The 27841-nt window shown below is 44.4% G+C and overlaps 1 protein-coding gene across 3 annotated transcripts; it reads right to left on the bottom strand.

Moving 5' to 3' along the window:
- Window positions 1-280: 280 nt before the first annotated feature.
- zgc:158659 (uncharacterized protein LOC791141 homolog) lies at window positions 281-26405 on the bottom strand. 3 transcript variants are annotated; one of them, XM_062516536.1, is made up of 23 exons: window positions 26258-26405; window positions 25919-26050; window positions 17224-17443; window positions 16849-17011; window positions 16240-16449; window positions 15589-15839; window positions 14278-14529; window positions 13732-13817; window positions 13347-13452; window positions 12812-12964; window positions 10599-10730; window positions 9691-9815; window positions 9109-9190; window positions 8592-8756; window positions 8185-8288; window positions 7486-7663; window positions 7224-7330; window positions 6183-6304; window positions 5599-5677; window positions 4808-4978; window positions 4361-4478; window positions 3836-3987; window positions 281-2900 (listed from the first exon to the last, which is right to left on the bottom strand). In XM_062516536.1, the coding sequence occupies exons 3-23, from the start codon at window positions 17410-17412 to the stop codon at window positions 2627-2629; spliced, it is 3219 nt and encodes a 1072-aa protein (XP_062372520.1). In that variant the 5' UTR covers window positions 17413-17443; window positions 25919-26050; window positions 26258-26405; the 3' UTR covers window positions 281-2626. The 3 variants fall into 3 exon arrangements, with proteins under 3 accessions (XP_062372520.1, XP_062372523.1, XP_062372521.1); XM_062516539.1 differs by having other exon boundaries at window positions 7492-7663; XM_062516537.1 differs by lacking the exon at window positions 26258-26405 and having other exon boundaries at window positions 25919-26107.
- Between the last annotated feature and the right edge of the window lie 1436 nt (window positions 26406-27841).

The raw sequence follows: 27841 nt of genomic DNA, 5'->3' as shown, positions 1-27841 counted from the left end.
TTCTCCATTAGAAGGTATTCATTAACACACACATGATCAAATTTCTTTGTTCTGTCAAAATGGAAACTATATTCCCACAAACAGCCACTTTTTATTACAAGCTCAAAGAATGAAAGTGAATACATGTTCAGGCTGTTATACTGTATGCATAAAAGCAAGTTTTCAAGATACTCAGGGATGTTTAGATTTCATTTTCCCATACATAGGTAACACCTATTTTTAATATCCACAAACACCCACACACACTCCTAGGGCTTATTCAACATGTAGACCTGCACAATTTGGCATCTTGAAATGTTTATTAAGATAAATATCACTAAAACATCCGAACATCATAATACTCAAGAGATCACTCCAAAGTTTCAGAACATTAGACTCGACCTTGAGGTCACGTCCAGATCATGTGTGCCAACATCAGTACAAACTTCAATGAAATACAGTATGCCAATTTCCATGGTTATCACCCCCATCACTACGTCACTAACGACTACGGCTACCCACACAGGACATTATGTAACTCTCTCCGAATGGATAATTGAGATTCTAATGAATGGTGCTTTTGTTTGTTTTTTAAGGTGTGCTCTGTGTGTCCAAACCACAGATGCACCACTCAGGCGCTAAGGTGCTAATGGCAAATGAGTAACCAACAAAGAGAAGATCAAATTTCACAACTCAGTCATGCAGACAAGAGACATTTGTTAATTTCAGATGTTGATATATTAGAAATAACATAGTATAGTCACAAAGACTTGAATGAAATGGAGTTCCTGAAATTGACTGTAGTGTTTTTTTTTTTTTTTTACTCTCTGCTTGATTTGGACCACAACTCAACTCAAATGCATCATGAATTAACAAAAGAAGCTCCATGAGTCAATCACATATATCTTAACAGATATTTGGAACGGACCACCTGGTAACATCTACAACACAGACATCAGTTGCAGTGCTGAACCTGCTGTTGAGAGACAGCGAGCAGGCCACACTTCCCCTGCCATTGTTCGGTTCAAAAAGAGGTGAAAGAATCTAGTGTGGGTGTAGTAAATGACTACAACAGCTCAGATTTGGTAAAAGAGAAAAATATTTGTTTTTATCTTACTTAAAGTTACTCCCTTGAGACAGATTGTCTTGTTAATGATTCTTAATATTTTTTTTTCGACAATTTAAATCCCTGATACAAAAAATCTCAGCGTGCCCTGTACACCCCATGCTACTGTGCTCTCTAACAATAGGCTAAAGCTGGTGTTCATCATAGTTGACGAGCCCAAACTGAAACAAGATTGTCTTTCTCTGGTTGAAACAGCAGGAGCTGTTGGCTTGTACAGGGCCCAACTGCAATCACAGTGGCAATCATGCTGGTTTTTTTCAATGCTCAATTTAAAAACAATTACCTGTCTACATCATAAATAGTAGACTTCAAACAACATAGAACCAACGTGAAAGTGTTAGCTTACAGGTTTTTGTTTTGCAAAATATCAATTGATATATACTGTACGTCAATAGGAAGACTGGAGATAACAGAAGAACGTTTAGGGTGGGTTTTTTGTCAGGTGCAATGCATCCTGGGGAACAACCTCTCCATTTTGGCTTTGTGGTGGCAGTGCCCTTTGAACTTTGACCCTTTGTGGAACCCTGAGGAGGCAATGACCTGGAGAAGGTGGGGCAAACCTTAAACTCATCAGGCCCCTGCCATCATCGCCAGCAATGCAATAAACAGTTGAGTCACTTTTTCTCACAATCACCTTCATCATCGTTGTCTTGTCCTCGCACCAACTCCACAATTCCCACAATCTGTAGTGCATTTTTTGTGTGTATCCGTGTGTGTGTGTGTGTGTGTGTGTGTGTGTGTTTGTGTGTGTGAGAGAGAGAGAGACTAAGACTTCTTTTGATTGTCTGTGTGCATTTCCTGTGTGCCATAAGTGAGGCTGTGTGTGTGTGTGAGTGTGTGTGTAGCAGCAGAGGTGTGTGAGTTAGTGCTTTAGTGAGATTTGATCTCCTCTATTCAGTGCAGTCACTTCACCTCCACGTAGCCACTAAACATATTGCTCACTGGTGTGTGTCTAGGTGTGTGTGTGCGTTTGTCTGCATGGGAATGGAGTGATAGTGTTGAGGGAAAATAGCTGAGTTAGGTGGGTGTAGGTGTATGTGCTGAATGCACAGAAGGCATACGTCTAGTGTGTGTGTGTGTGTGTGTGTGTGTGTGTGTGTGAGAGAGAGAGACCCATGTGTATTAGATATGTAACTACTGCTATGGGAATGTCTGTTTGCTACGTGTCTCTGCTCATACGTCTTAAGGTGTCAGATTTGAGTAAGATTTGGTGCAAACATGTAAATACATGGGGATCACTGGCCAGGTCTGTGTGTGTGAATTTGTGTGAGCAGAAATAATGCTTGCTAGGGTGACATTATGGGTCTGAGTGCGTGTGTGAGTGCTTTCTGCATCTGTTCATGTTTAACGTTCACTGGATATGTTTCGTATGTTTTGTGTGAGTATGTATGTGCGTGAGTGCAATGGTTTACTGCTCACTGGCTTTTATCATATGACATGTCTTTGTGCACTTTGTATACGTCCTATATGACTGTGTGTGTGTGTGTGTGTGTGTGTGTGTGTGTGTGTGTGTGTGCGTGGTTAATGCTCGTTGGGCATGTGGCGGATGGTGTGGAAGATCCAGTCCATCTTGGTGGTCCAGCCGCCGTGGTGGGCGTCGTTCATCTGCTTGGTGAAGTACTCTAGCGCCTCCTGCTGGCTCTTCTCCAGCGCCAGCGTCTTGCGCAGGTAGGCGATGTCATCGAAGCTCTGCAGCTCAGGCATGCCACAGCCCAGCAGCAGCGAGAACAGGTTGATGAAGAGGCTGGCATGCTGACGGATGGCCAGGTAGGCCTTATAGCACATCTCCTGGAACCTGCGCACCATGGAGGATGAGGAGAATTAGCATTCCAAAACGGATCGTTCCGCCATTTTAGATAGTTCCGGTGCTTGATTATGATTGGCTGAATCGCGTTTGATGCCGTTGTAAAATCCAACTCAAACATACACCTTGACCAAAATTTGTTCTATACTAATGCGCTACCACAACTAACACAAATGTTAGAGTAGCTGTTGCATGGCAACCATTCAGATGAAGGAAAAATATTTCTTGGCGGAAGAATCTATGAATACATTGTTACATTTCTCGTTGCTGTGCCTTTGTTTCAGGAAATCTTGCCAGATAGATGTAGTAACCATTTTAGAAAAGCCATAAGCCACTCGAGTCCATAGCTTACACTGTTTTAGAACAGCTAAGGGGGGTTTTAGGCACTCCGCTTTCACGTTGTGCCTAACAACACCCCTTAGCTGTTCTAAAATTGGTGTAAACTATGGCCTCTCGGGGCTTATTGCCTAATTTTACACAACAATGATTCTGCTAAAATAGATGTCAGTCATCGTTGTCTACCTGCTATCAAATATACCAAAATAAATGAACAAACGGAATAGATAAACAAAGAATGAATGACAATTCCGAACACTTCAATGTTTTGTGGAGCCTGAAGGAGAGGAGATGAGGCAATAGGAGGGAAGAAGATAGCAACAAGAGGAGAGAGAGCAGAAGAGGAGGAGGTGAAGATGCAACTGCACACAGAGAGAGGTGGACTGAGAGAAGCAATACAGCAGAAGATGCAGAGAGTGATTCATTTTCAGATACTAACAGTAGGGGGCATTATTCCCCCATGGAGTGTAAGGGCATTAGATTGTGTTCTGTTGGGGTGAAAAAGACGGTGTGTGTGTGAGAGAGAGAGAGAGAGAGAGAGAGAGAGAGAGAGAAAGAGAGACAGATTAAAGAGGAGAGTGTGTGTATACCTCTCAAACTCCTTAGTCTTGGTGCACTCCTGTACGCCCTTGCTGATGACTATGAGGAAGTCCTGAGTGAGCACAAATGGCACTCGTTCACGCTTGTAGCCAAATTTCTTCTTCTTATGGTCCAGGAAATGACCAAAGTCTATGTGAAACAGCTGAGAAAGAGGGGGAGAGATTGTGTGAATGAGGCTTCTTATTCGTATGGTCCAGGAGGTGGTCAAAATCTATATAAATGAGCTAAGGGGGAGGCACGTGTTTGCTGTAGATAGGAGAGGGAAAGACCAAGTCCCTTTGGATGTGCCCATATCAGTGTTAGTGCAGTCGAAGTGCACAGTTGTTCCCACCTACAGTATGTGATATTTATAAGGCCATGTTTATAAGGCCCTAAAATGAAATTAAGTTGTCTGAATGTGGATTAAATTAAGCAGTGCTGGATTTCAGTAATACCCACAAGCAATTATAGAATGGCTAGTCTGATCCGGCCTGTTGTACTTTACTTTGTGTGTGTGTGTGTGTGTGTGTGTGTACCTGTCCGTTCTCTTTCACCATGATGTTGCTGTTGTGCCGGTCCCCAATGCCCAGGATGAAGGTGGCCACACAGTAGCCAGCACATGAGCGAGTGAACAGATCTATCGCTTTATCATACCTGAGGGGACAGAGGAGGGAACAGATGGGCTAAACAAGATCCAAAACATCTTCTCCAAAAGAACACACATACAGTTGAGCAGCCACACATGCATTCATTGCTGAGGGGACAAGACAGTTAGAGGAGAAAGAAAAAAAATGAGAGGACTGGGCCTGACCAAGAGGAGCAAACGTTTAATTTCAGCTCCATTTTATTTGTAATACTTTAAATTTGTAAATGTTTCAGTTGCTAATAGCAACTGAAATGGTCTCGAGGTGCTTTCTGGAGCCCGGAGCCTGAAGCTCCTAGAGCGAGCTCCGTGATGAGAGGGGAAAGGACAAAGCACTCACGCCTCGCCGCGGTTCTTGTCTTTGATCCAGTGGTGCAGAGTATTGCTGTTGAACTGCAGCGCCCCCTTGAGGCCTCCCTTGCACTGGATCTGCATGATGGTGTAGGAGTTCTTCACCACCTCGATCAGCCCCACGCAGTCACCTATGGACAGGCAGCCATACGGCAGCATTCTGCTCACACACACACACACACACACACACACACACACACACACACACACACACACACACACACACACACACACACACACACACACACACACACACACACACACACACACACACACACACACACACACACACACACACACACACACACACACACACAGAGGAAAAGGGTCAGCCTGGAGGGGTTTAAATCTACTACAATCCAAATCTCAGGAGGAGTTTTGCCATGGTGATGAGACATGTTCCATTGCCCATTGTAATACTATAATATTGACTTCATACAATTAATTTATGAGACCCATAAGATGTATTCACTGCTGTGGTCAAAGTAACGAGCAGTCTGCCGTAAAAAAGTACATCATTGTACATCAGTGTACTACAGAAACTACCCGTTATTGTAAGGCTATGCTTTATACCAAACACAGACTTACTGTTCAATTTGTTTACAATTTCCACAATCCTGTTGTGATACATTATTGCACTGTAACATAGTAATAGTATAGTAACATTGCAGATTTCACACAAATTGCTAAGTGTAGAGTGATCAGCTTCTCAGTCAGTAGAGGATGTCAATCAGTGTAATTCGGTGAGGTGACAGCACACTGTGATTGACAGCTGTTTACCTCAGATCCAAGCCCTGGTTTTGCCAGATGTTCTCCATAATTTTAATGATCTGGAGAGTGAGCATATCCTGCCGCAGATCTGAGGACGCGCGCACACACACACACACACACACACACACATATTTCACACAAACATACCCCCATTGGCACAGTGTCACACGTGGCATATTAATAATGCAATAGAACAGTGTTTTTTACTTTCACAGTTAATGTTCAGTTTTGATCTTAAAAGCACAAATGCATAATAGTGGAAAGGCGTACTAATATAAGTTTTGTCTAATCTTTATCTGTGCAAAACATACACACACACACAGTCACAAACTTGTAAATGGCACAAATAAATTTTAGATGTTATGTGTCATGTTAACTACTGCTACTGCTATAAACAGAGACAACCACTTTCGTTCCCTCTCTCTCTCTCTCTCTTTCTCTCTCACACACACACACAAACACACACACAAACACTCACACTCAACACACACACACACACACACACACACACACACACACACACACACACACACACACACACACACACACACACACAAACACACACACACACACACACACACAGTTCTACACACCATCCCCGTTTTTGAAGATGACCTCATTGTTGGTAAACAGCAGTTCACTCATGATGTCAGGATTCTCCCAGTTCAGCCACAGGGGACGCTTTGCTGAGGACATGATTCTGCATTCCTCTAACCTGAGACAGAGAGAGAGAGAGAGAGAGAGAGAGAGAGAGAGAGAGAGAGAGAGAGAGCATTAGAGAGCCGGACGGACGGGACAGAGAGAACAGTGAAAATGGGAAGAATGGAAAGATGAGAAATGAAGTGAAATGTGGAGCAGGCTCATGAAGAGGTTTGAGGTTGCATTGTGCTGTTTGGTGAACACAAAATGGTGCTCGGAGTGATCTACCCTTTCTACAAGTTTCATGGAAATTGGACTGGTAGGTAGATTACTTTATGAAACCCTGCTTTGAGACAAACATAAGAGTGACACAAAAGTATACTAGCATACCCTGCAACCTAACACACACACACACACACACACACACACACACACACACACACACACACACACACACACACACACACACACACACACACACACACACACACACACACACACACACACACACACACACACACACACACACACACACACACACACACACACACACACACTTGCCCTCATGCTGTGGCTGCTGTATTATTTAATCAGCAGGAAAACTGGCTGATATTTTTAGCCTGGAGAGGGGAAACGCGCAGGCTACGGTTACCCAATCCTTGTCCTTCTCCATCTCCCTCTGTCTGTTCCTCTCTGTTTCATCCCTTCAGCATCTCTACATTTCCCTTTATGCACATACCGGTATAATAATATAATAGTCTTAATATAACCTTTTCGTGTGTGTGTTACAGTGTGTGTGTGTGTGTGTGTGTGTGTGTGTGTGTGTGTGTGTGTGTGTGTGTGTGTGTGTGTGTGTGTGTGTGTGTGCAGGAGTATGTATGAGCTTGTGTGTGTGCACATATGATATGTACTAATGCACAGTATGTAGTATGCACAGTATGCCACTGGTCCCCACTGTCTTGTGTGTGTATGTGGCTGTGAGTGTGTGCGTGTACCTGAGGTTGCCCAGTTGGTGGACGGGGTTCAGGGGGGAGACGAAACCCTGCAGGGCCTCCATGTAGTCCGGCCGGGACATGTGCTCCACCAGGAACTTCATCTGGGTCTGCGATAGCGAATCAGTGCACAGCACTCCTCAGTTCATCCAATAGAAACTCACAGCCAGCCATCACTGAGTCACTCAATTTGTATGGTGTCAAAAACTGAGCACAAGAGTTCACAATACAAATGGAGAGAAAAAAAGAAGGGGAGAGAGAGTACCTTTACCTTCTGGGTCTCGTCTTTCTTCTCCTGCTTGAGTGTGTCCGTCAAGTTGACCAGCTTGTCCATGGCCTCCACCTGTCGATTCAGGTGCTTCAGGTACATCCCGCACGCCCGACAGAAGGCCTCCAACAGCAGGCCGAAGCGCCGAGACACTGTCTTATTGTGCATCTCCGACCTGCCCAAACAGAATCTCCTCAGCATGGTACCCTTCACTGTCAACAGCACCTTAAAGCCACATGACGTCTATAACCAACAGCAATATCACTATCACTGAGACAAACTCAAACAACTCAATCAGCATAACTGTACGTATTTGTTATTTAGTCTGACAATCTACCACATTTACAGGGGTCAGTTTAGAGTTTAGACAATACTGGCATAACATTGCAATCACAAGAACTGCAAAACCCTCTACAATACGACACTGTCGCAATCAACATCACAATTCTTTTTTTTATAAAAGTATTTATCTTTGGGCCTTGCCTTTTATTCAGATATGACAGTGAAGGGTGACAGGAAGTGGAGTGGGAGAGGGAGATGAGATGGGATCGGGAAATGATCGCTGGTCAGATTCAAACTTGTGTCCCTGTGGGCACTAGGACCCGTACATGGTATGGTACGCTGTAGCCTGTAGCCACAGAGTTCATTCATGTCTTATGGTGCTATACATTAAACTGGTCTGAAAGTCCTACTCACTTGAGATGCCAGAAGAAGAAGTGTCCTATTCTCTGATTGGTCAGGGCTTTCTTAATGAGGAAGCGGGCTAGAGGATTATCAAGGTACATCTCGTACTTCAGTACCTAAAACACATACACACACATTACAACCATACTACAAACCATTTAATACACACACTATATCCACAGTAAGCACAACTGAGCAGGCTTCTGATGTACAGTATGTACTGCTGGCAGGTCTTGCTACTTCTCAGCCTTGGACTTTGTGTGACGGCTGTGCTTTAACTTTCTGGTTTTTGTTTTCTATGGTTGATTTGGGCAAATGGGGCCACCCAAGGGTGGCGTATAACAGCCAACCACACACACGCACACGCACACACACACACACACACACACACACACACACACACACACACACACACACACCTGCACGAGCTGCAGCAGGTACTGGCTTAGCTTGTCGTCGGTGAGGCCCTGCACCAGACAGCGCAGGGCAAACTCGCGCACCATGGGGTCGGGGAAGTTACAGTCCAGCAGCTCCAGAGCCGACTCCGGCTGCATCAGAGGCCAGTCCTTCAGCAGACAGTACATCTGGACCAGAAAGAGAGAGACACAGAGAGAGAGAGAGAGAGAGAGAGAGGGAGATTTAAAGACACATTGATTATATAATATAAGAGAGACATGATATGCAAAGAGGGGGATGATAGTGTGGGAAGATGAAAGAGAGGAGAGACTGGGAGAGAGCCCGTGAGGACATGGCAAAGATAGACAGATAGCAAAATGTGAAAAAAGAAATGGAATAATCTTAATGAGTGTGGGCTGTTGAAAGAGAGGAGAGAAAGGGGGATGGTGTGCATACGATAAAGGTAAAATGGTGTGAGAAAAGAGAGAAAAGGCTGACAGTGAGTGTGGGCAGCTGAAAGAGAAGAGAGTGGGGGGGCACCTGAGACACCTCGTCACGGGAGTTCCACTTGACGGCCTGCAGCAGCTTGGGAAGGCTCTCTGGGATGTTCACACAGTAGTGCCTGAGGAGGGGCGGAGGAGAGGAGAGGAGGAGGAAGAGAGAGAGAGATAAAGGGCTTGCTTAACTCAAGCATACTCTTCTTAGTTCTTGTACTATGCTACTTTTCCAAGCAAAAATCCATTATCTTGTTAGAGTGGATTGTTCAGTTCAATTTAATTCGGAATTCAATTGTATTACATTTAATAATATAACATCATAAACAGTGGACATTGATTCATCATGCAGGCATGTCATGCCACATGATTGTGGAATTAAAGGCTCAGACTATAAACAAGTAATAAGCCTGGAAACAAGCAGCGTTTGGTGCTCTGATCTTATTCCCACAGAGGATTGGGACAACAAAGCCGTCTCAGAAATGACAAAGAAATGTGACGGGGAAACCCCCCACCCCCATCCCCACAAGATCATTTGTGCTTTTACACTCAGGGATCACCTCTGAGATGATACAGTAAAGGAGAAAGGCAAGAAAAAACTACAAAAACTACAAACATGGTGGCTCACCGGTGCCTCCACAGGAAGTCCTTCTCCTGCTCTGAGAGCTCATAGAGCGGGTCTCGGCTGCACAGGCTGCGCAACTGCTCGCCGTCCGCCTGCGACACCGTGCTGTCACACGCCAGCCGACTGCTCTGAGATCAGCACACAGACCAGAGGGCAAAGGTCAGAACCATTGGGACCACAGACGCTAGTACATGATGATGATAATACACACACATGGGGATCACACAGACACTACTATATCTATCTATTAATGCAAGGAACGTCTGTCTGTGTGTCACTCTGTGTGTCACTCTGTCTGTCTGTTCCACGCATAACTCTCGAACCACTCATCATAAAATAAAACATAACATTTGGCACAGGTCTTGCTAATGGCATGCGTGAGTGCAGTGCAAAGTTTGGTTGGTTTTGGACAACAAATGACAAAGATATTGTTAAATTAAGCAAAATACAATTCTACCCCTCCCTGCGTCTCGCTCTCTCTCCTTTCTGAACCACGCCCTTCTCTCACTTTTCCTCCAATATCATCCACCATCCCTCCCTCTGCTCTACCTCTCTCTCTCTCTCTCTCTGACACACACACACACACACACACATTCTCTCTTTCTCTCTTGCTCACACACATCTCTCTTCTCACACACACTTCTCTTTCTTCAGCTCTCTTTCTTCTCGCATGTTGTAATCCCTTTCCCTCCTCCTCTGCCTTCTCCATATCCTCTCTTTCTCCCTCTCTCTCCCTCTCTCTCTCTCTCTCCCTCTCTCTGTTTATGTTTTGCTTTGTTGTTTCCTCTGTGGGTGTTTTTCATGCTTTGGTTTTTAGAACATCTTACTGTAATGTCAATGTCTTTTTTACTGCTAATAAAATGGCAGTCTCTCTCTCTCTCTCCCTCTTTCCCACTTTCTATCTGCCTTACCAGGCCCATGCAGTAGTTGTAGCCCAGCTCTCTGGAGACGACCCAGTTGGCGTGCTCCTCAATCTGCTGCTCGTCTGGGAAAATGACCGTCTGGCTGAACCAGGAGAACTCCAGCTCCACACACGGAGTCTCCTGTGAACAGAGGAGGAGGAGGAGGAGGAGTGAGGGAGTGGGGAGAAAAATAGAGGAGGAAGGATACATACAGAGGAGAGTAGATAGGGGCATTCAGAAACGGGGAGTGAATAGGGAGATACAGGAAAAGAAGTAAAAACAGGAGCATGGAAAAGACAGGAAAAGAGTAACAAAGCCAAAGGGGGGTTGTGAGCAGAGAGGGAAAGAAGGAGAGGAGAGAACGTGAGGAGGAGGCCACAAAGAGTAAGAGAGAGATGAAGGACCAAGGCAGGGGAACAGAAAGGGGGAAAGGGACATGTGATGCAGAGAGAGGGAATGAGGAAAAGGGAACCGGGGGTGAGAGAGAAGAGAGTGACGAGGAAAGACAGATGGCGAAGGGGTGAGTGAATCAGAGAAAAAGGCCGCATAGAAGAGAGAGAAGGGGAGAGAGAGAGAGAGAGAGAGAGAGAGAGAGAGAATGGAATATGTGAGCAGACAAGAACGAGCACACAAAAAGGAAACACATGTTTTTCTTTTGCCAGGATTTGCCAGAAAAGCTTTGGCAGGCTCCAGAGGCAAGATCCCCTGTCTCCAGCCCAGACTGCTCCTGGTGAGGGCTCGCCATGATGGTCAGAATGAAACTGGGTGGCCTGACCAGCAATCAAACTAGCCAAAACGTCCCACCCCGCTACTAGACAGTGCCCACGTCTCTCTCTCCTTCAACCTGAAATTATGTGGAGGGAGCCATGTGGCTTAAATGGGGAGCCAGACAGGGTATTTATTTAAGGATCTGGTTACTCAGACATTATAGTCTAAGTCAGTATGGCCTCCTTTCTCGGAATAAAAGAAAATACGTCTATTCTGATCAAACTGCCCCCCCTTCAAAACTAAAACTGCCTCGGAAGAAAAGGAAGCCAAGGGCTATTAGGTCATATGCTGGAAAGGTAACAGATTTCTTGTTTGATCAGCTTTAGATGAAACACCACAGCAGCCATCAGAAATGGCTGAGGTCCATTTTAGAGCTGAACGTCAGAAGTTACGGTTACGGTTACGTTGCTTAGCAGACGCCTTTGTCCAAAGCGACATACAAACAAAAACAATACAATAATTAAATTTAGCAGTTGATCAGACTATTGTGTCGACTAAAGAGAATAGCAACATAAACAATAATCAGTATCAATATAAGCAAAGCTAAAGAAAATAAACAATGACTAATAGAATAGAATATTAAATAAACAATAAAGTCATTCAATCAATTATATAATAACAATAACTATGGAATAATAAGCAGCGATAAAAACAATGTCAATTCAATCAATGGCCTAATGGAAACAAAACAACACTATAAAACCGTGATAAGAAATGCTAATAGACTTAAGCCCTACTCGCACGGGATTAGTATTACCTGTGGACCTTTGTTGATTTGTGATAATTGCGGAGAATGTCTGAGATCTTAGTCCCGTGCGAATGTGCCATGTCTGTAATTTGTAAAGTAAAAATTCCGCCGCAAATTACCTACTATATTTCGCCAAACACAGACGTCCGGTGATAATACTAATCCCGTGCGAATCTGTATCTCAGTGATTGCTGTTGCAATTGCATATCTTTTCTACTTTCTGTGTTGTTTTCGGACGTTAGCATACGACATATCCGGGTGTAATGTCAATGAAAATAGAGTAATTTACAGACTTTGCTTATCCTGTGCGAATGCGCTGCAAGTAACACAGAGGTGGGGCGATAATTTGAAAATGACCGGAGGTCCACAGGTAATACTAATCCCGTGCGAATAGGGCTTAAGTGCATAATATTGAATAGATATGCCTTCAGATTCCTCTGAAAGACTCAAAGCTGGATGTTCATGAAATGAGTTCTGAAACTCTTCTGTGATGCTTGATGCCTGTGTGTGGGGCATCCCTGACCTCTACTCCTGTCAACTGTATGGGATGTCCGCCTCTGAACCTTGACCCTTGTGACCTGTGTGGGGCATCCACCCTTGAACATTGACTACGTGTCCTGTGAGGGCAGCCCACCTTTGGACCTTGACCTCATGACCAGCACAGGACACCCATGCTTAAATCTTGACCCTTGACCCTGTGGCTGACCTTGTTGGGGTTGGATCCAGCGACGCCGATGGGGTTGAGCAGGTCCTCCATGCCATGCGGCACAGGCCACAGGCTCAGGGCCACCTTCCCACTCACCAACGTGTCCTTGTAGTCAAACAGATTCACATTGCCCCAGGCCAGTGGACAGTGCTCCTGCTCACACACACACACACACACACACACACACACACACACACAGAAAGAGGTGAGCAGTGCATATACAGCATGTACAGAGAGACCATGATAAAAACACTCACACACAGATGGATGGCTGTGCTCACACAATCATGTGTGTATCAATACACAAACATTACAGACACACACACACACACACACACACACACACACACACACACACACACACACACACACAATAAAACACACTAAAACACACACATGGGCAGATAAACAAATTTAAATCTTATCTGCGTATATGACTACAGAGTTAAAACATCAGCACTCCTTGCATCTGGCATGTTCATAACTGTGTGTGTATATGTGTGTGTGCTGTTTGAGGTCAAGGGTGAGAGGTCACCTCTTTGGCTCCCTTGCGTCCCTTCACTGAGCAGATGGAGAGACAGAGACGAGTGGCACGCGGGAGATCGGTCAGGTAGATGTCGTACGTCAGCCATTCATTCCACCTGAGACAGAGAAAGATATCCTGAATAAATGAGTCCAATTCAGAAAGCCCCAATAGAGGGCTTCCTTGAACTAGTGAATAGTAGCTATTAGTTAGTACACTGACCTAGTGTGCATTAGTAAGAAGTTACTTTGTACATTATTTCTTGTAAAGGTATTATTATTATTTTAGTGTTGTTATGTATTGCTTGCAGGTGCTTGCACCATTGTTTCTCTGAGCAAGGCATTTAACCCTGAGCTGAATGCTGTGGACAGGAGCGTTGATGTACTGATGGGGTTACCTGGGGTTGGAGCAGGGCACTCTCTGTGTGTTCACGTTGTCACACAGTGGCTCTCCCCCATGATAGATGCCTGTTCTGACATAAATCTGCAACAGACAACAGGCCCAAGCTTAACCTCTGACACCATTACCTAAATCACCCAAAACAAATCATAATCCCTCAACTCCATACAACAGCCCCTCTCTTTCACATGAGACACTGAGCTTTATTTCCTCAATTCCTCATATTACTCCCACATCTGTAATCCTTGATCTTCTGACGCTAACCCTAAATATCAAACTCCCTGCCTTCTTCATTCTTTATATGGCCCTCTACACCTTCCCCCCATCTGTTTGTCTTTGTTATGCAACCTATTTTAATCCCTCTCTAGCCATCCATCCATCCACCCACTCTTCTATCTATCTATCTATCTATCTACAGTATCTATCTCTATCTACTGTATTTATCTATCTTTCTATCTGTCTATCTATCTATCTATCTATCTATCTATCTATCTACTGTATCTATCTATCCATCCCTCTCTCCCTCCCTCCCCCCATCTCTCACCTTGTCGATGTCCCTGATGTTGACGTTGACGTAGGTGGCACAGAGCAGGCGCAGGCGCAGCAGGGTGTTGAAGGCCCAGAGGGAGCGTGGTGGCGAGGGGTCGGTGCCGCCGGGGCAGGGGCTGGGCTGGGGCGTGCGGCGGCTGTAGGAGGGCGCCACGAAGCCGCTGGCCGGGAGCTGGCTGTACAGGCTGTCCTTGGACACCAGCATCAAGTGGGGCAGCCGGCCCACGATGATGCAACTACGGATATACTGGAGAGAGAGAGAGACAGAGAGAGAGAGAGAAAAGTCAGAACATTATTTGATAACAGTGATGGCTCCACAGGCTATGAAAGCTGAGGTCTTAGAAATCAACCCCCCTCCTCTCCATCACCATCACCACAGCTTTTTTAACACAGATATTTAGTTTTGAGATGAACTAAGGATTTTGAGCAAGAAACTGGCTTTTGCAGGTAATCCATGGTGTTTTGCTATTTGTACAAATTGTTTTGAGAAATGCACTTACTATTTTGCATATCTCAAGGATGATTTGAGAAATGTACCAAAGCAACTGAGAATTTTTTTTACTTTTCTGTAATTGTCAGATCCTAATCACAAAGTGTAAGAGGAATGAGGCAGGCGAAAGAGGTAAAGGCCAAATTGGGTACAACATAATGAAAAATGGGACTTAGTTCTCAACATCTGAACAGTGCATTCTGGTACACGATTACACTATATGGACACTGGAAAACTAAAAACTCAAAATCACACTAGGAAAGGATTGCAACCAATTTCTTTGTTAACTCAAAGACAGGCCGAGCCAAACTAGTGGATGTAAAGTTTCCAAAACATAGGGGAGAGAACATGTACAAACCAAAAACATGAGACAGAGAGATGTGACAAGTAAAGGGAGAAACTGATTGAGGGATGAAGGTGATTTTGGATGCTGACTGGGAAAAGGAGTCTAAGAGAGGTGAGGAAGACGAGAAAATGAGGAAGATGGCAAAGAGACACTTCTTTGGCCAGTGTCCACAAGACACGTCCCAATCCCTTTTTTGCAATCACCAACTTCATCCCCACCACTTTTGAGAGCTGAAAATGGAATCGCACTACAATAAATAGCTGCTATCACCAGTTAATAGATGAACATCTCATTGACAAGAAAATAAAAGCCATGCGAAATGTTAAGGTCGTGTGAGCAAGTTACGGGTACATGTGTTTATCTCCTCTCCTGCGTCCAACATTCCGGAGCAAGACAGAACACAGAGGACAGTAACCCAGAAGAAAAAAAAGAGGGAAGGAAAAAAGAGTGGCATGTGTGCAGCCTCCCACCTTGTACTGACTGAGCGGGTACTTCTCCAGCAGGTACTCGTCGCAGCCGCACACCTTGAGGATGTACTGGCCCTGGTACTCCTGCACGCACATGCGCAGCTGCTGCGCCGACAGGTGCATGCTGCGCGTCTTCTTGCGGATGGCCTCGGCGATGAGCTGCTCGGGCAGGCTGTCGTGGCTGATCTTCAGCGTGTACTTCTGCTTGGCGTTGGACGGAGACACGATCACCCAGATGGTCACGATCAGGCGACCTGCAGCAGAGAGGGGAGAGAAGGAGAGAGGAGTCAAAGGAGAGAGAGATGGAGTGATGCAGAAAGAGAAAGGGAGAGGCACTGAGAAAGAGATAGAGAGGCACTGAGGAAAAGGGAGAGAGGAAGAGAAAGAAGCAAAGAGATGAAAGAAAGAGAAAATGGAGAGCAAGAGATGAATGGGAGATGGCAGAGAGAGTACATTTCTGTACTGTATATGCTTTGGCTACACTCTCTTGCTTTGAATGGTCGTGCCAATAGCCTATTGAACTGAAAACTGAACTGAGTGGGAGAGCGAGAGGAGGAACGAGGTGAGGAAGATGAGGAAGATGAGGAAGATTACACCATACAGACCAATGAACTCAAACTCAATGCGCGCACACACACACACACACACACACACCTTTGTCCAGCTTGGAGTAGATGTGGGGGGGCAGGTCCGGGGAGGACTCCACATTGGGAGGGTAGACGTAGAGTGCCTGAGAGTGGGCGCCACCCCCCTCCCTCTCCTCCATGGCCTCTCTGCACACGCTCAGTATGCTCCGCCGGAAGTCCTGCACCTCCGAGTCCTTCACCAGCTCAAACTCACAGATGGGCATGCCTATGGCAAACCCTGAGCAGAGAAAGAGAAGAATGAGTTTCATTAAATTACATAATTACATGACTTCCACGAGAACAAATATCAAGACACTAATTCAAGAAAATGGGATAGAAATAGGGAAAGTTTCAGCAACAACAACAAAAACAAACATCATAGGCACTGTGGGTTTGTGACAAATGTCACAAACACATGGACACAGAAGGATACACAGGATTTTGTGTAGTGGTGTTGCTATACAGTTAGACATGTTGGCAATGGCCAACACAACTAAATACACTGACAAACTTGCACAACTAGTGTAGGCTAGACACGGGGAGAAGATGCATTTTCGGACAGTTTAGGTGAACAGTACTACAAATGACTGAGTGCCACACACAACACACACACAGACAGACACACACAGACACACACCAATCTCGCGATTGAGGATCTTTTCCTCTCGATTGCCTATTGGCTCGATGACTTTGAGAAGAGGCTGAAAGAGGCGCAGGTCACACAGACGACGCGTCTCATCATAGAACTCCTCCCTCTCAGCCTCCTGGGTCACACCCACAAAGATGTAGCAGGACTCCTCCTGTTCAGACAACGGGACACTGTGTTAGTTAGGGTCCATACAGTTCCAAGGACATCAGTCATTGGAACACAGCTTAGCAGAAGATCATTTGCATATGTGTGTGTGTGTGTGTGTGTGTTTCTGGTTGTTTGCATGTGTGTGTCTGTGTTTGCATCATGTGTGTATCTGTGCATGTGTGTTGTTGTTGTGTTGTTGTCGTGGTCTTGCTGTACCTGCAGCAGGTGGTAGAGCGGGTACTTGCGGGCCTCGGCGAACAGCTGCTGCTTGATGGTGAGCAGTGGCGCCTCACGCAGGCACTCGAGGCTGACCAGCATACCGTTGGGCAGGCAACAGTCCACCAGGATGCGTGGGGGCATGAGGTGGAGGCCCCATAGCTCCCCCGAGGACGGCCGAGGGGCCATCACTCCCCTACACACACGCGCACCTCACCGCCTGCACAACACACAAGAGACACACACAGATGACTTCATGGGTATGTATTTTTTTCAATTGTTCACTGTTAAATTAATTGCATATTGTTTTTATTTGTATGTCGTTTGGACTACGGTCTCTGCCAAATAGCAATAACCATGTGTATGTGTTTGTGTGTGAGCCATAAGAGCAAGAATGAGAGAGAAAGGGGTGGAGAGACAACGATGGGATATAGACAGATAATCAGACACCCAAGAGAGCTAGGTAGATACGGAACACTTAAAGGGATAATCCGGAGTGAAATGCACTTTAGATCAATTTTTCGGACTATTGGGAGTACATACGTTGAGTTGACACCAAAATCATGTCATTCGGATGTATTTTGAGAAAGTTCGAGCTCACCGTTTTTAGCCAAAACTCGTTAGCCTGGAAGTGACTCGGGCATGTCCTTTCGCCGCTACAAAACGCTATTTTTATACCTCTTCTACTGTTCCAAACAACACTACACTTACGTGGTAGTGAGTAGAGGGTCCCTAAAGCCAAACCGAAGTATCCCCACGTCTTTATGTGGTCGGATAGAGAGTCCAGAATAAATTTAATCGAGTCAGTACCTTTCCGGAAATGTCGCAGCTGCAGCTAGCAACGTTTTAACAACACTTTATTAACATTTCCGGAAAGGTACGGACTCGATTAAATTAATTCTGGACTCTCTATCCGACCACATAAAGACGTGGGGATACTTCGGTTTGGCTTTAGGGATCCTCTACTCACTACCACGTAAGTGTAGTGTTGTTTGGAACAGTAGAATAGGTATAAAAATAGCGTTTTGTAGCGGCGAAAGGACATGCCCGAGTCACTTCCAGGCTAACGAGTTTTGGCTAAAAACGGTGAGCTCGAACTTTCTCAAAATACATCCGAATGACATGATTTTGGTGTCAACTCAACGTTTGTACTCCCAATAGTCCAAAAAATTGATCCAAAGTGCATTTCACTCCGGATTATCCCTTTAAGGAACAAAGAGGAGCGATGGACAAAGAATCTATAAAATGAAATCTGTTGGGTTAAAGGGATAGTTCGGGTTTTAAGACACGAAGTTATATGGGTTCCCCGTCAGCAACGTTGTGCATCAGCACTGACTTACCCCGCAACAGCGTCCTGTGAGCCGAGATCCAGCCGGTTTTTTATGCTGAAGAAAGTAGTCCGGCAAGTTTCTGGGGTCACGAAAGTAAAGTGTTTTTCTTCTCAAAACCATATGCGTTCAAAAGAGTGACATATTTGCACCACAAAAACGTTGTCCAGGAAAAATTCAAACCTCGTTATCACTTACTTATTTTTCGCGATTCCTATCACTGCGCGCTACTGACAGCTGGACAACGTTTTTGTGGTGCAAATATATCACTCTGTTGAACGCATATGGTTTTGAGAAGAAAAACACTTTACTTTCGTGACCCCAGAAACTTGCTGAAGAAAATAGTCCGGCATCAAAAACGATCAAAAACCGGCTGGATCTCGGCTCACAGGACGCTGTCGGGGGGTAAGTCAGTGCTGATGCACAACGTTGCTGACAGGGAACCCATATAACTTCGTGTCTTAAAACCCGAACTATCCCTTTAAGTGAGATTACTCAAATTCAAAATTTTATCTTAGACATGGATTCATATCCACAACCTGCCATAAATTCAGTGTTACTTTATTTATTACATTACATTTATTCATTTAGCTGTTGTCCAAAGCGACTTACATACATCAACTACACTACAAGGGATTACATTGTCCCGAGAGAAATTTGGGGTTAACCCTATGAGCCCGACGGACGCAAAGTGCATCACAAAACACACCCATTCTTCTCTGTTACATTGCTCCGCGATTATTAGTCACAGCCAGATAAGACCTTTAATGCATGAAAGAGCAGAAGCGGGGCTTTCCAACTAGACTAGACACTAGTCTGTACAATCAAGTGTGAAAATCATGAAGTTAAATAAAAGTATATCATATTTACAGTCTATATTGCTCTGCGTTCACCCACACATCCCTTACTCTCGCTTGAATTACTCGCGAACCCAGCATCGCACGCATGTGACGCATATCAAATGAAAGAGGAGAAACAGAGCTTTCCATTGATACCAAATACTGATCATTTTGTGTTATAAAAACAGACGAAGTGACAAACAAATAATAATGTAATGACATAGCTTTGGCTACCATCACTCTCACTTGATAAACTCGTGAACCCACAGTCAGAAAGATATGGCACGCATGTCAGATGAAAGAGGAGAGAGAGCTGTCCACAGATACCAAATACAACCTTCTAGGTCATAAAACAGACTAAGTGACAGCAAAATAATGACTTAATTCAGCTCCAATTACCCCATGCTTTTGTGTGGCATAATAGCCTATGTCCATAATCCAACATTATCATGTGTTTCTCTATGGCAAGGCACATTCATGATACGGTTTTGAGATGCTATAGCAAACTCCTGTATGGTATCCAATTCAAGACTCATATTGCATCCACTTTTTTGCCTTTACTTTGTTCATTGCAATGCAGTAAAAAATTATTAGAGAGAATCATCATGTGTGCACGTCATGTGTGCTACCACGGAAACAAGTCAGGTCAGATCAGCTCGTGTCACAAATATGGAGCAAAAAGTGTCAAAAAGTAATTTTACATCACTAAATAGAACTTGCCATTTATCTTTGGATGGCACACACCACATATTTCTGTAAATTGCTCAGCCCCAAAGTATCCCTCCACCATCTTCTCGAATTTCCCCTTGGGGATCAATAAAGTATCTATCTATCTATCTATCTATCTATCATGGTCCTATATTGCCATTTTCAGGGCAGTCAAGCCTAAACAACCATGAAAGTCATGTCGTGAGATATACGTCAAAATTTAAGAATTTTTATAGTATGCTTTTTTAATTTTTGTTATTAAAAAATCTAAAGCAATTCAATGCAAGTATTTATGGTATTGTGGTAGATCTAGGTAGCCTAGACTGTGCTGAAAAAAACAATATGTAGCATGTGTGAATGGCACTTACAATGACGAGGATAAATGCTTCTAACTAGAGGTAGTGAAAATGCCCTTAAAACAGCCTAGGGCTCATAGGGTTAAGTGCCTTGCTCAAGGGCTATGGAACCTGGGAATTGAACCCACAACTTTAAGGCTACTGCATACTAGTCCAGCTCCTTAACCACTACATCACCAGCAACCACCTCTTCAAAAACAAATTCCACCATGACCACTTTAACTCTGGAGACTCAGAAGCCAGGGCACTCAGTGTGGTTTAGCAATGTCAAATGCCTCAGAGTAGTGTGTGAGCCAGCTTTTGGAGAGACAGACGTAAACACATCCAGAGAAAGTCTTTGTGTGCGCATGAGAGGAAGAGGCATCAAAAGAGGAGGGGTAAGAAAGGTGTGAGGCAGGCAAGGGTATTTTGGTCAAGGGACCGACTATGCCTAGACAGAGAGGGTTATGTTGTATTGTGTAGGTTGGGGTGTGGTCTGGGTTTTTTTTTTTGGTCAATTTAATATTTGCGCATAGCTAGACTCAACCCCCCATTTTCTTTGTTTCATTTGGGCTCTCAAGCTTTATGACTCAGTTTATTGGGGAAACTTTCCATTATTATTACTGACGGCACCATGTCGAATCATGTCGGATCGGACAATAAGGAGATGCGTGATGTGTCAAAATGTGCGCTCGTTTGTTTTGAGGGTGTCTGTCGACGTTCATTTATCCCCTAACCCCCGCGACGCACGGAAGCGGCTGAAGAGGCAACCCCGCGCGTCAAATGCTATCCGGCGCAGCCAACGCAATCCTACGCAACACCCAGGCAAGCGGTAGAAACTGGCCGGGCGGTCAAGGCAGGACCTAACAAAAGGCGAGGAGCCGGGATGGAGCGAGCGAGAGGAGAAAAGTAGGGCAAGAGATCCGCTGCAGATGCACAAAGAGCTCGCTCTCGCTGTCAGTCAAAGCAAGGAAACATCGACAACGCCCCCCACCCCCCGCACAGTCCGTCTCAATCATTATAGGATCTCCGGGGAACTATTTGAGGTGTCACACTGTCCCGTGACAATTGATGACCACAGCATAAACGACAGTTACCCTATAGACTATCTTCCATTTTCGATGTGTGACTAGAAGGCGCATTGAACAGTAACCGGCTTTTCCAAATCGTGCAGAGGATTTGACACACTTCTTGGGCGTATAGCGCACCGGGTCTCTACAAACCGAAAATAAAATCATCGAAGGATGATTGACAGTTCATCTCTATTCGACCGAAATGCCATTGGCTGAATTTGGGCCATAGACGCGTCTAGCCGCGGGCAAGAAGCCGACGATACAAGAGCGCTGGGGTTATATTGCTTCTGACAGAGACATCAAACATAAAGGGGATGGTAAGGGAGATAACAGATTATCCCAGTCAAAACCCAAGCATGGCAACAACGTCATTCTTTCCACATGATTGATAACTCCATCAAGGGGTTCGACTGATGATTATGCTGCTATCCATTAACAACTAACATCTACTCTTAGCGAGGCGAAGCCCGCAGGGAGCCTCTATCATAGACCACCTCTACACCCCTGGCTTAGATGAGACATTAATTTCCAAACATATGTTATAGGCTTAATTTGATCATGCGGGTGTGCAGGCATGACAGGGCGAGCTAAAATAGCAGACAGCTGTGCCGAAAGAGACGGGATCTCACAAAAGACTGGCTATCCCAATAGCCCACTGGTCTTCGTCTTCTCCCCTTCCTATAGGCTAGGCATATGTAGCCATAATGCCTAAAAAAATCACCATCACCATCCCATTTCAGAATATGGCCAGCTATTTTCGAAGACCGAGGCCAAGAAAAATCCTTTTGGCAAAATCAATTCTTGTCATAAACAATTTCCTTCAAATGAGGAGGACCATGGACGAACTGATAGGCTAGGTTAAAAATCAAAACATTCGTGACGATTCGTCATGATCTATTCGGCACGCTACCAGCTGCTGGTGTCAATGAGATGATGAGATGACATTATGATTGTAGTGACAGTTCCCGTGTCTAAATCTGTCCCGTTCCAAGAGGTCCGAGACAGACACCGCCCGCCCACTCATCTCCCGGTTCCCAAGTTTTTACTCACTGCTGACCGGCGCTTCCGCCAGCCTGTCCGCTCGTGTTGTCACACACTGCGGGCTCGCTTTCCCGGTATCAGTGTTCCCCCGTGCCTCCAGACCAGCGCGGGGGGGATTCACGGTCATAGCATCGTTCCTCTCTATTGAAAAGGCCCGCTTGTTGTCTCCTTTAGTCCTGTCCGCCTTTAACAGATGCGTGCCCAAGGTGTCAGGAACTGCCGTTTCGGTTTCTTGTCTCACGGATTAACGCTTTTCTCCCCAGCGAGCGGAGACGGCCTTGCGTGGCTTTTCAGCGCGAGAACAATGCGTTCTGCCAGGGAGGGAGAATGAATTTGAGGGGGTGGGGGGGTGGGGGTGTATAATCACATAATTCATGTTTTAAAGGGGACGTGCGATAGCCCGCTGTCTGCTGTTGACAGTAGGCTAGCGCGTTCCTTAATAGAGCCGGCGGCTTTAAGACCGGCTGCTTTTGCCTCAGCTGTTTCCAAGACGGGATGATATGACAGTGGTCTACTAGCTCAAGAAACTGCAAAGGATTTTTAATTAGACAAACTCATAAACGAATAAACCACCTAATACATGAACCGTCAGTTGTAGGCACATTTTGCCCAGTAAATCAAATTTGGTTTAAAAGGTTAAGATTAATTGGAATTGGAATAGCATTGATTGGAATGCTATATGTAACATTCCAATCAACTTGAAATAAATCACTTGACCAGAAATTAGATTAAAAAAAAAAAAAAAAAATTGAGGCTATGTATTTGTGTAGGCCTATTATGCACTGTATACTATTTCCCTTTGTGTAAGATAACCTGTCTAGTGGTGGGGGAGGCCTACCCTCCCCCACATCCCTATGGTGTGAGTCTAAATTTAAAAATTGTTTTTGTTTTCCTGGAGAGCAATGCAATGGCCTCCCCTGTTACCACCAATGCTGCTTTTGTTGTTGTTGATGTTGTGACATTCCCTGGTTGCTGGGCAGATGTGCCCTTGGTGACCTTAACTGTATTAACTGTATGGACCGAGATCAGGCTGTACATTAATGACACCCCTGCCCCCTCCCGCCCCTTTCCCCACTCCAATCCGAATCATGCCATCATGTTTGGAGATTAGTGAGCAGTCTGTTTTCCTCTCACTCCTTTCCACCAATCCACTTGTCCCTCCCTCCCTCTCTTGCTTTATCTCTTTAACAAAGGGAAACACTACGGATTAAGATGACATGTTATCACCCCCACCCTCCGGGTGTCACCTCTCTCCACTCTCTGCCCTTCCTGGCATACCACTCTAGGCTCCCTGTGATGTTGAAGGGCATTTTGGGGGACAGGGGAATGGGGGAAAGAGACAAAAAGGGGGGTGTCATAGTTGGCAGAGAAAGCTGCCCCCCCCCACACACACACACACATTAAGATCATACACCCACTTAATGAAGAGTAAACACAGCCCCTGTCAGACTCTGTTAATATGACTCCCCCCACCCCCCACCACACACACACACACACACACAGACACTTACACTGCACACTCACTCTCACACACACAACCCCCAGCAGCTTTTGAGGTTTGAGCTGCAGTCGTGCTCCAGTAGGTCAAGCACCACCTGATGGAATTCCCCTCTGAGCACATGCATCCTCTATCTGATAACATGTACTCTCCCTGTTCACTGACATCCTAAACACTGTGGTTTGACATCAAACTATTTGTTAGGGTACTTGTGAATTCACATTCATGTCATTTATGTATGACATCTAGAAAAGCCATACGGTATGCGTCTTGAGAATAAGGGCTGAGAAAATATTAAATGAAAATACTCCAAATCAGAAAAAATTGTGTCAAAATACAAATAAAAACAGAATGTAATAACAGAGGGTTGAAGCGGATATTAATGAAGGTAATTTGGTAATAATCTGCAAAATCTCTCAAACTCATATTTAGTTGCAAAAAGGACACAGGCAACATATCAGATGAAACTTTTGCAAGGAAAATATGTTAACTTTGAATTTGATACCAGCAACATGTTTTTAAAAAAAGTTGGGACATGGGTAACAAAATGCTGGAAAAGTTGTGTAAAAACAAAAGGAGGAATGTTAATTAGGGCCCTGGCAACATGATTTGGTATGATAAAGAGCATCCCAGAAAGGCAAGGTCTCTCTCTCAGTAAAGATGTAGGGGTATTATTGTAAACCTGTGTCCACAAATGATAAACAAGGTCATTTTAATCCTCCTTAATGTGAAATTGTGAAGTATTTGGGGAGTTCATCATCTATAATTAATAATATAATTAAAATATTAAAAAAATATTTGCAAACAACGGATAGAACTGAAAAGCAATACTGGATAGCTGTGTCCTCTAGACATCAGATGGCACTGCATCAAAACTAGACCTGTTTCTGGGCTCATGAAAGCCTCTGATAACCATTGTCTATTTGCATAGTTTTATATTCATTTCAGAAATACTAGTATAAACATCACCATGCAACAGCCAACATTGTATTTAGACATGAGACAAATCCACTGTCTTACTGTATGTGGGCATGAGCTTGTTTAAGACGGACTGAGGTAATGTGGAATAAGGAGCTGTGGTTAGACCAATCCAAATGTGCAATTATTTTTCGAAATCTTGGACTTATCTGGGCTAAAGAGGAGAGGGCCTATTCAAGTATCCAACCTATCCACAGTATTCACAGGTGTGAGCAAAATGACTAAAGGTGGTGGTATTCACTGCATCTTACCAATGGCCATGACAAATCACATAAGTGTTCTCCATTTTATAATAGGAGCATATTTTAATCTTTTAGTTCTCCATCACCAGTCAGTATGCCCCCTGCAGTTTAGTCCACTCTCATCAGACAAGCAGATTTGCCCACTCCATTAGGACACCTGACACCATGTGAGACAGCCTCAAGAGACATCAGTCAATCAGAGACTGCCACTAAAAGCAGCCATGCTAGGAAGGAAACAACTAGTAGTCACACAAACCTAAATAATCTGAGACATGTAGGCATACACTGGTCAAAACAAACCATTTGTTAATAAAAGCATTGCAATGTAAGTCACCAGACTAGAGTCTAGTGATGATACATGGGCCAATTTCAATTTCTGAGCAATGTTGCTGTGTGTTCTGATTGGATGATCATGAATATATCCTCTGATGACTCATCATTATCAATGGAAATGCACTAGAGAAACAGTACTCAGGGACATTGCTCAAAAATTGCCTTGTGTCAACAGCCTTATACACCCACCTTTAAACATAAATATGACATGACATTGTCACTTATCTCGCAGAGATAAGCAGAATTACAGTTAATTGGACTGCCATGTGATGACAATTCAAAAGCAACACAACCAAGCCTAGTATACTAGCACTACTTACAGTCGTTAACTTGTTCTGGGATTCAAGACCTCTGGTTAACCGCTCCGCAGCCAGGCAGCCTCATAATCCCTGATTTCTCATCCATTCCTCTTCACTGAAGTCCAGCTTTTCACACACGCTGATTTACTTAGTCTGACAAAGCAAACAAACTTTACTTGCAGTTGATCAGACAGCCAGAGTTGTGACAGTTCATCGTTTACTCTCAAAATGTAAAATCTTAAGTCTTTGCATTATTTCACTCTGTGTAGGACATGCATAGCCTTAAACTCACCGGCAACTGGATAACTGAGTATCTAAGACACACTTAGCATTGTGTTTGTGTGTGCTAACTGAACTCACCAGAAGGTCGTTCCACTGCCAGTCGTGAGTGAAATACACTTGCATAGAGTTCCTCTTAAGAGTGCAGCCTTTACAGTTTAGAGAGACTAACCCTTTACACATACACGCGCATATGCATACTAACTTAAATGTTTAACACTTCTGCACCAACGTGATCTAGACAGCTCTTCTTCAAACTAGTCGCCGTGAAGCTCAGCCTGTTTTCAGACACTTCCTTTTCCACCCCTCTCTTCCTCTCTCTCTCTCCCTCAGCTGTTTATGGAGGCACTGTTGAAACAATAGTCACTTTTGGTCCCCATTTCCTCTGCTCGTTTCTCTTCCCCACGACACAAACACATAGATTTACAGAAAAACATTTGCCACACACACAGCTTGCACATCTACTAGCAACCTCACATATTCAGCCATGCCATCAGCACACATACACACACTTGTTCATACCCCTGATGAGCGTCAGTCAGAACCACAAACACAACAAGCATGACACCAATATGGAAGTCACCAAGAGACTGTGGTAGGAATAGGAGATCCAAATGCCACATCGACTGTGGATTGAGGAAACTGATAACAATGGAGACTGTGAGATGATAGAGATGATGGCAATAGCCAGGTGAGACTAGGCCTCAGGTCTTGTAACATTGAACCTCTTCTTGAGTGATAGAGATGGAGGGACCCCCTACACGAATTGTATTCAATTGTGTTGCTAATTATTGGAGGAAAAAGGGATCAAATCATTTGGAGATGAGAACCCCTTGTTGAAGATCTCTGCACTAGACAAGAAGGCCAACCAGACGAGAGAGGACAGCACCAGTACACTGGTTTGGCCTGCCTCAAAAGGAAATGAGGAGCAGTGCTAAGACAATAAGATGGATGTAATATTATATGAGAGTCCATGCGTCTTAAACACTCTTGCATCTTGCTGCACAACAATAAAAGGCAGAAAGATAGATTATTATTCAAAGTCCTCAGTATGTGTACAGTGTGCGTGTATTTTAAAAATTGTGTCACTGCAGTCATTTCATCATTAGAATCTATATAATATATGATATCTGTGTGTGTGTGCGTAGACAGCTCTTAGGCTTGCCTCTCCAATCCATTTAAACATGAGTGTGAATATCTGAGTGTGTGTTTGTGGGCACACATCTGGGCTCATAAGTGTGTGTGTGTGTGTGTGTGTGTGTGTGTATTAATAATTCATCCTCACATTGAGCTAGGGTCCCTGGGCAGATTGGCCCATTGTTCCATATTTCCTGTTTTCTTCCTTTTGTGTTTAATTGTGAGAGCTTGTTTGTGTATGTGTGTGTGTGTATTTATACACACATGGGATTGTGAGGTCATGTTAGATGCGAGGATACCTCTCCACGTTTGATTTATCAGTTTTTACTCTGTCCGATTCCCTCTATCAATTTCTTTCCGAGAGACGCACAACAGGAAGCCACTGTTTGCCTTTCTTTTCTTCCCTTGTTCCTTCTCGCTGTATCATCAACTGACATATCTCACTTGTTTTCTCTCCCTCTCCATGTAAATTGTTTTATTTTTTGACCAAAGGGGTAAAACCCCAAATAAACTAAATATAATAATAAT

This window comes from Sardina pilchardus, chromosome 16 (genome assembly GCF_963854185.1).
Source record: "Sardina pilchardus chromosome 16, fSarPil1.1, whole genome shotgun sequence".
NCBI classification, from domain to species: Eukaryota; Metazoa; Chordata; class Actinopteri; order Clupeiformes; family Clupeidae; genus Sardina; species Sardina pilchardus.
The sequence above is the reverse complement of the archived record's forward strand: the minus strand, read 5'-3'. Positions and strand labels throughout refer to the sequence as shown.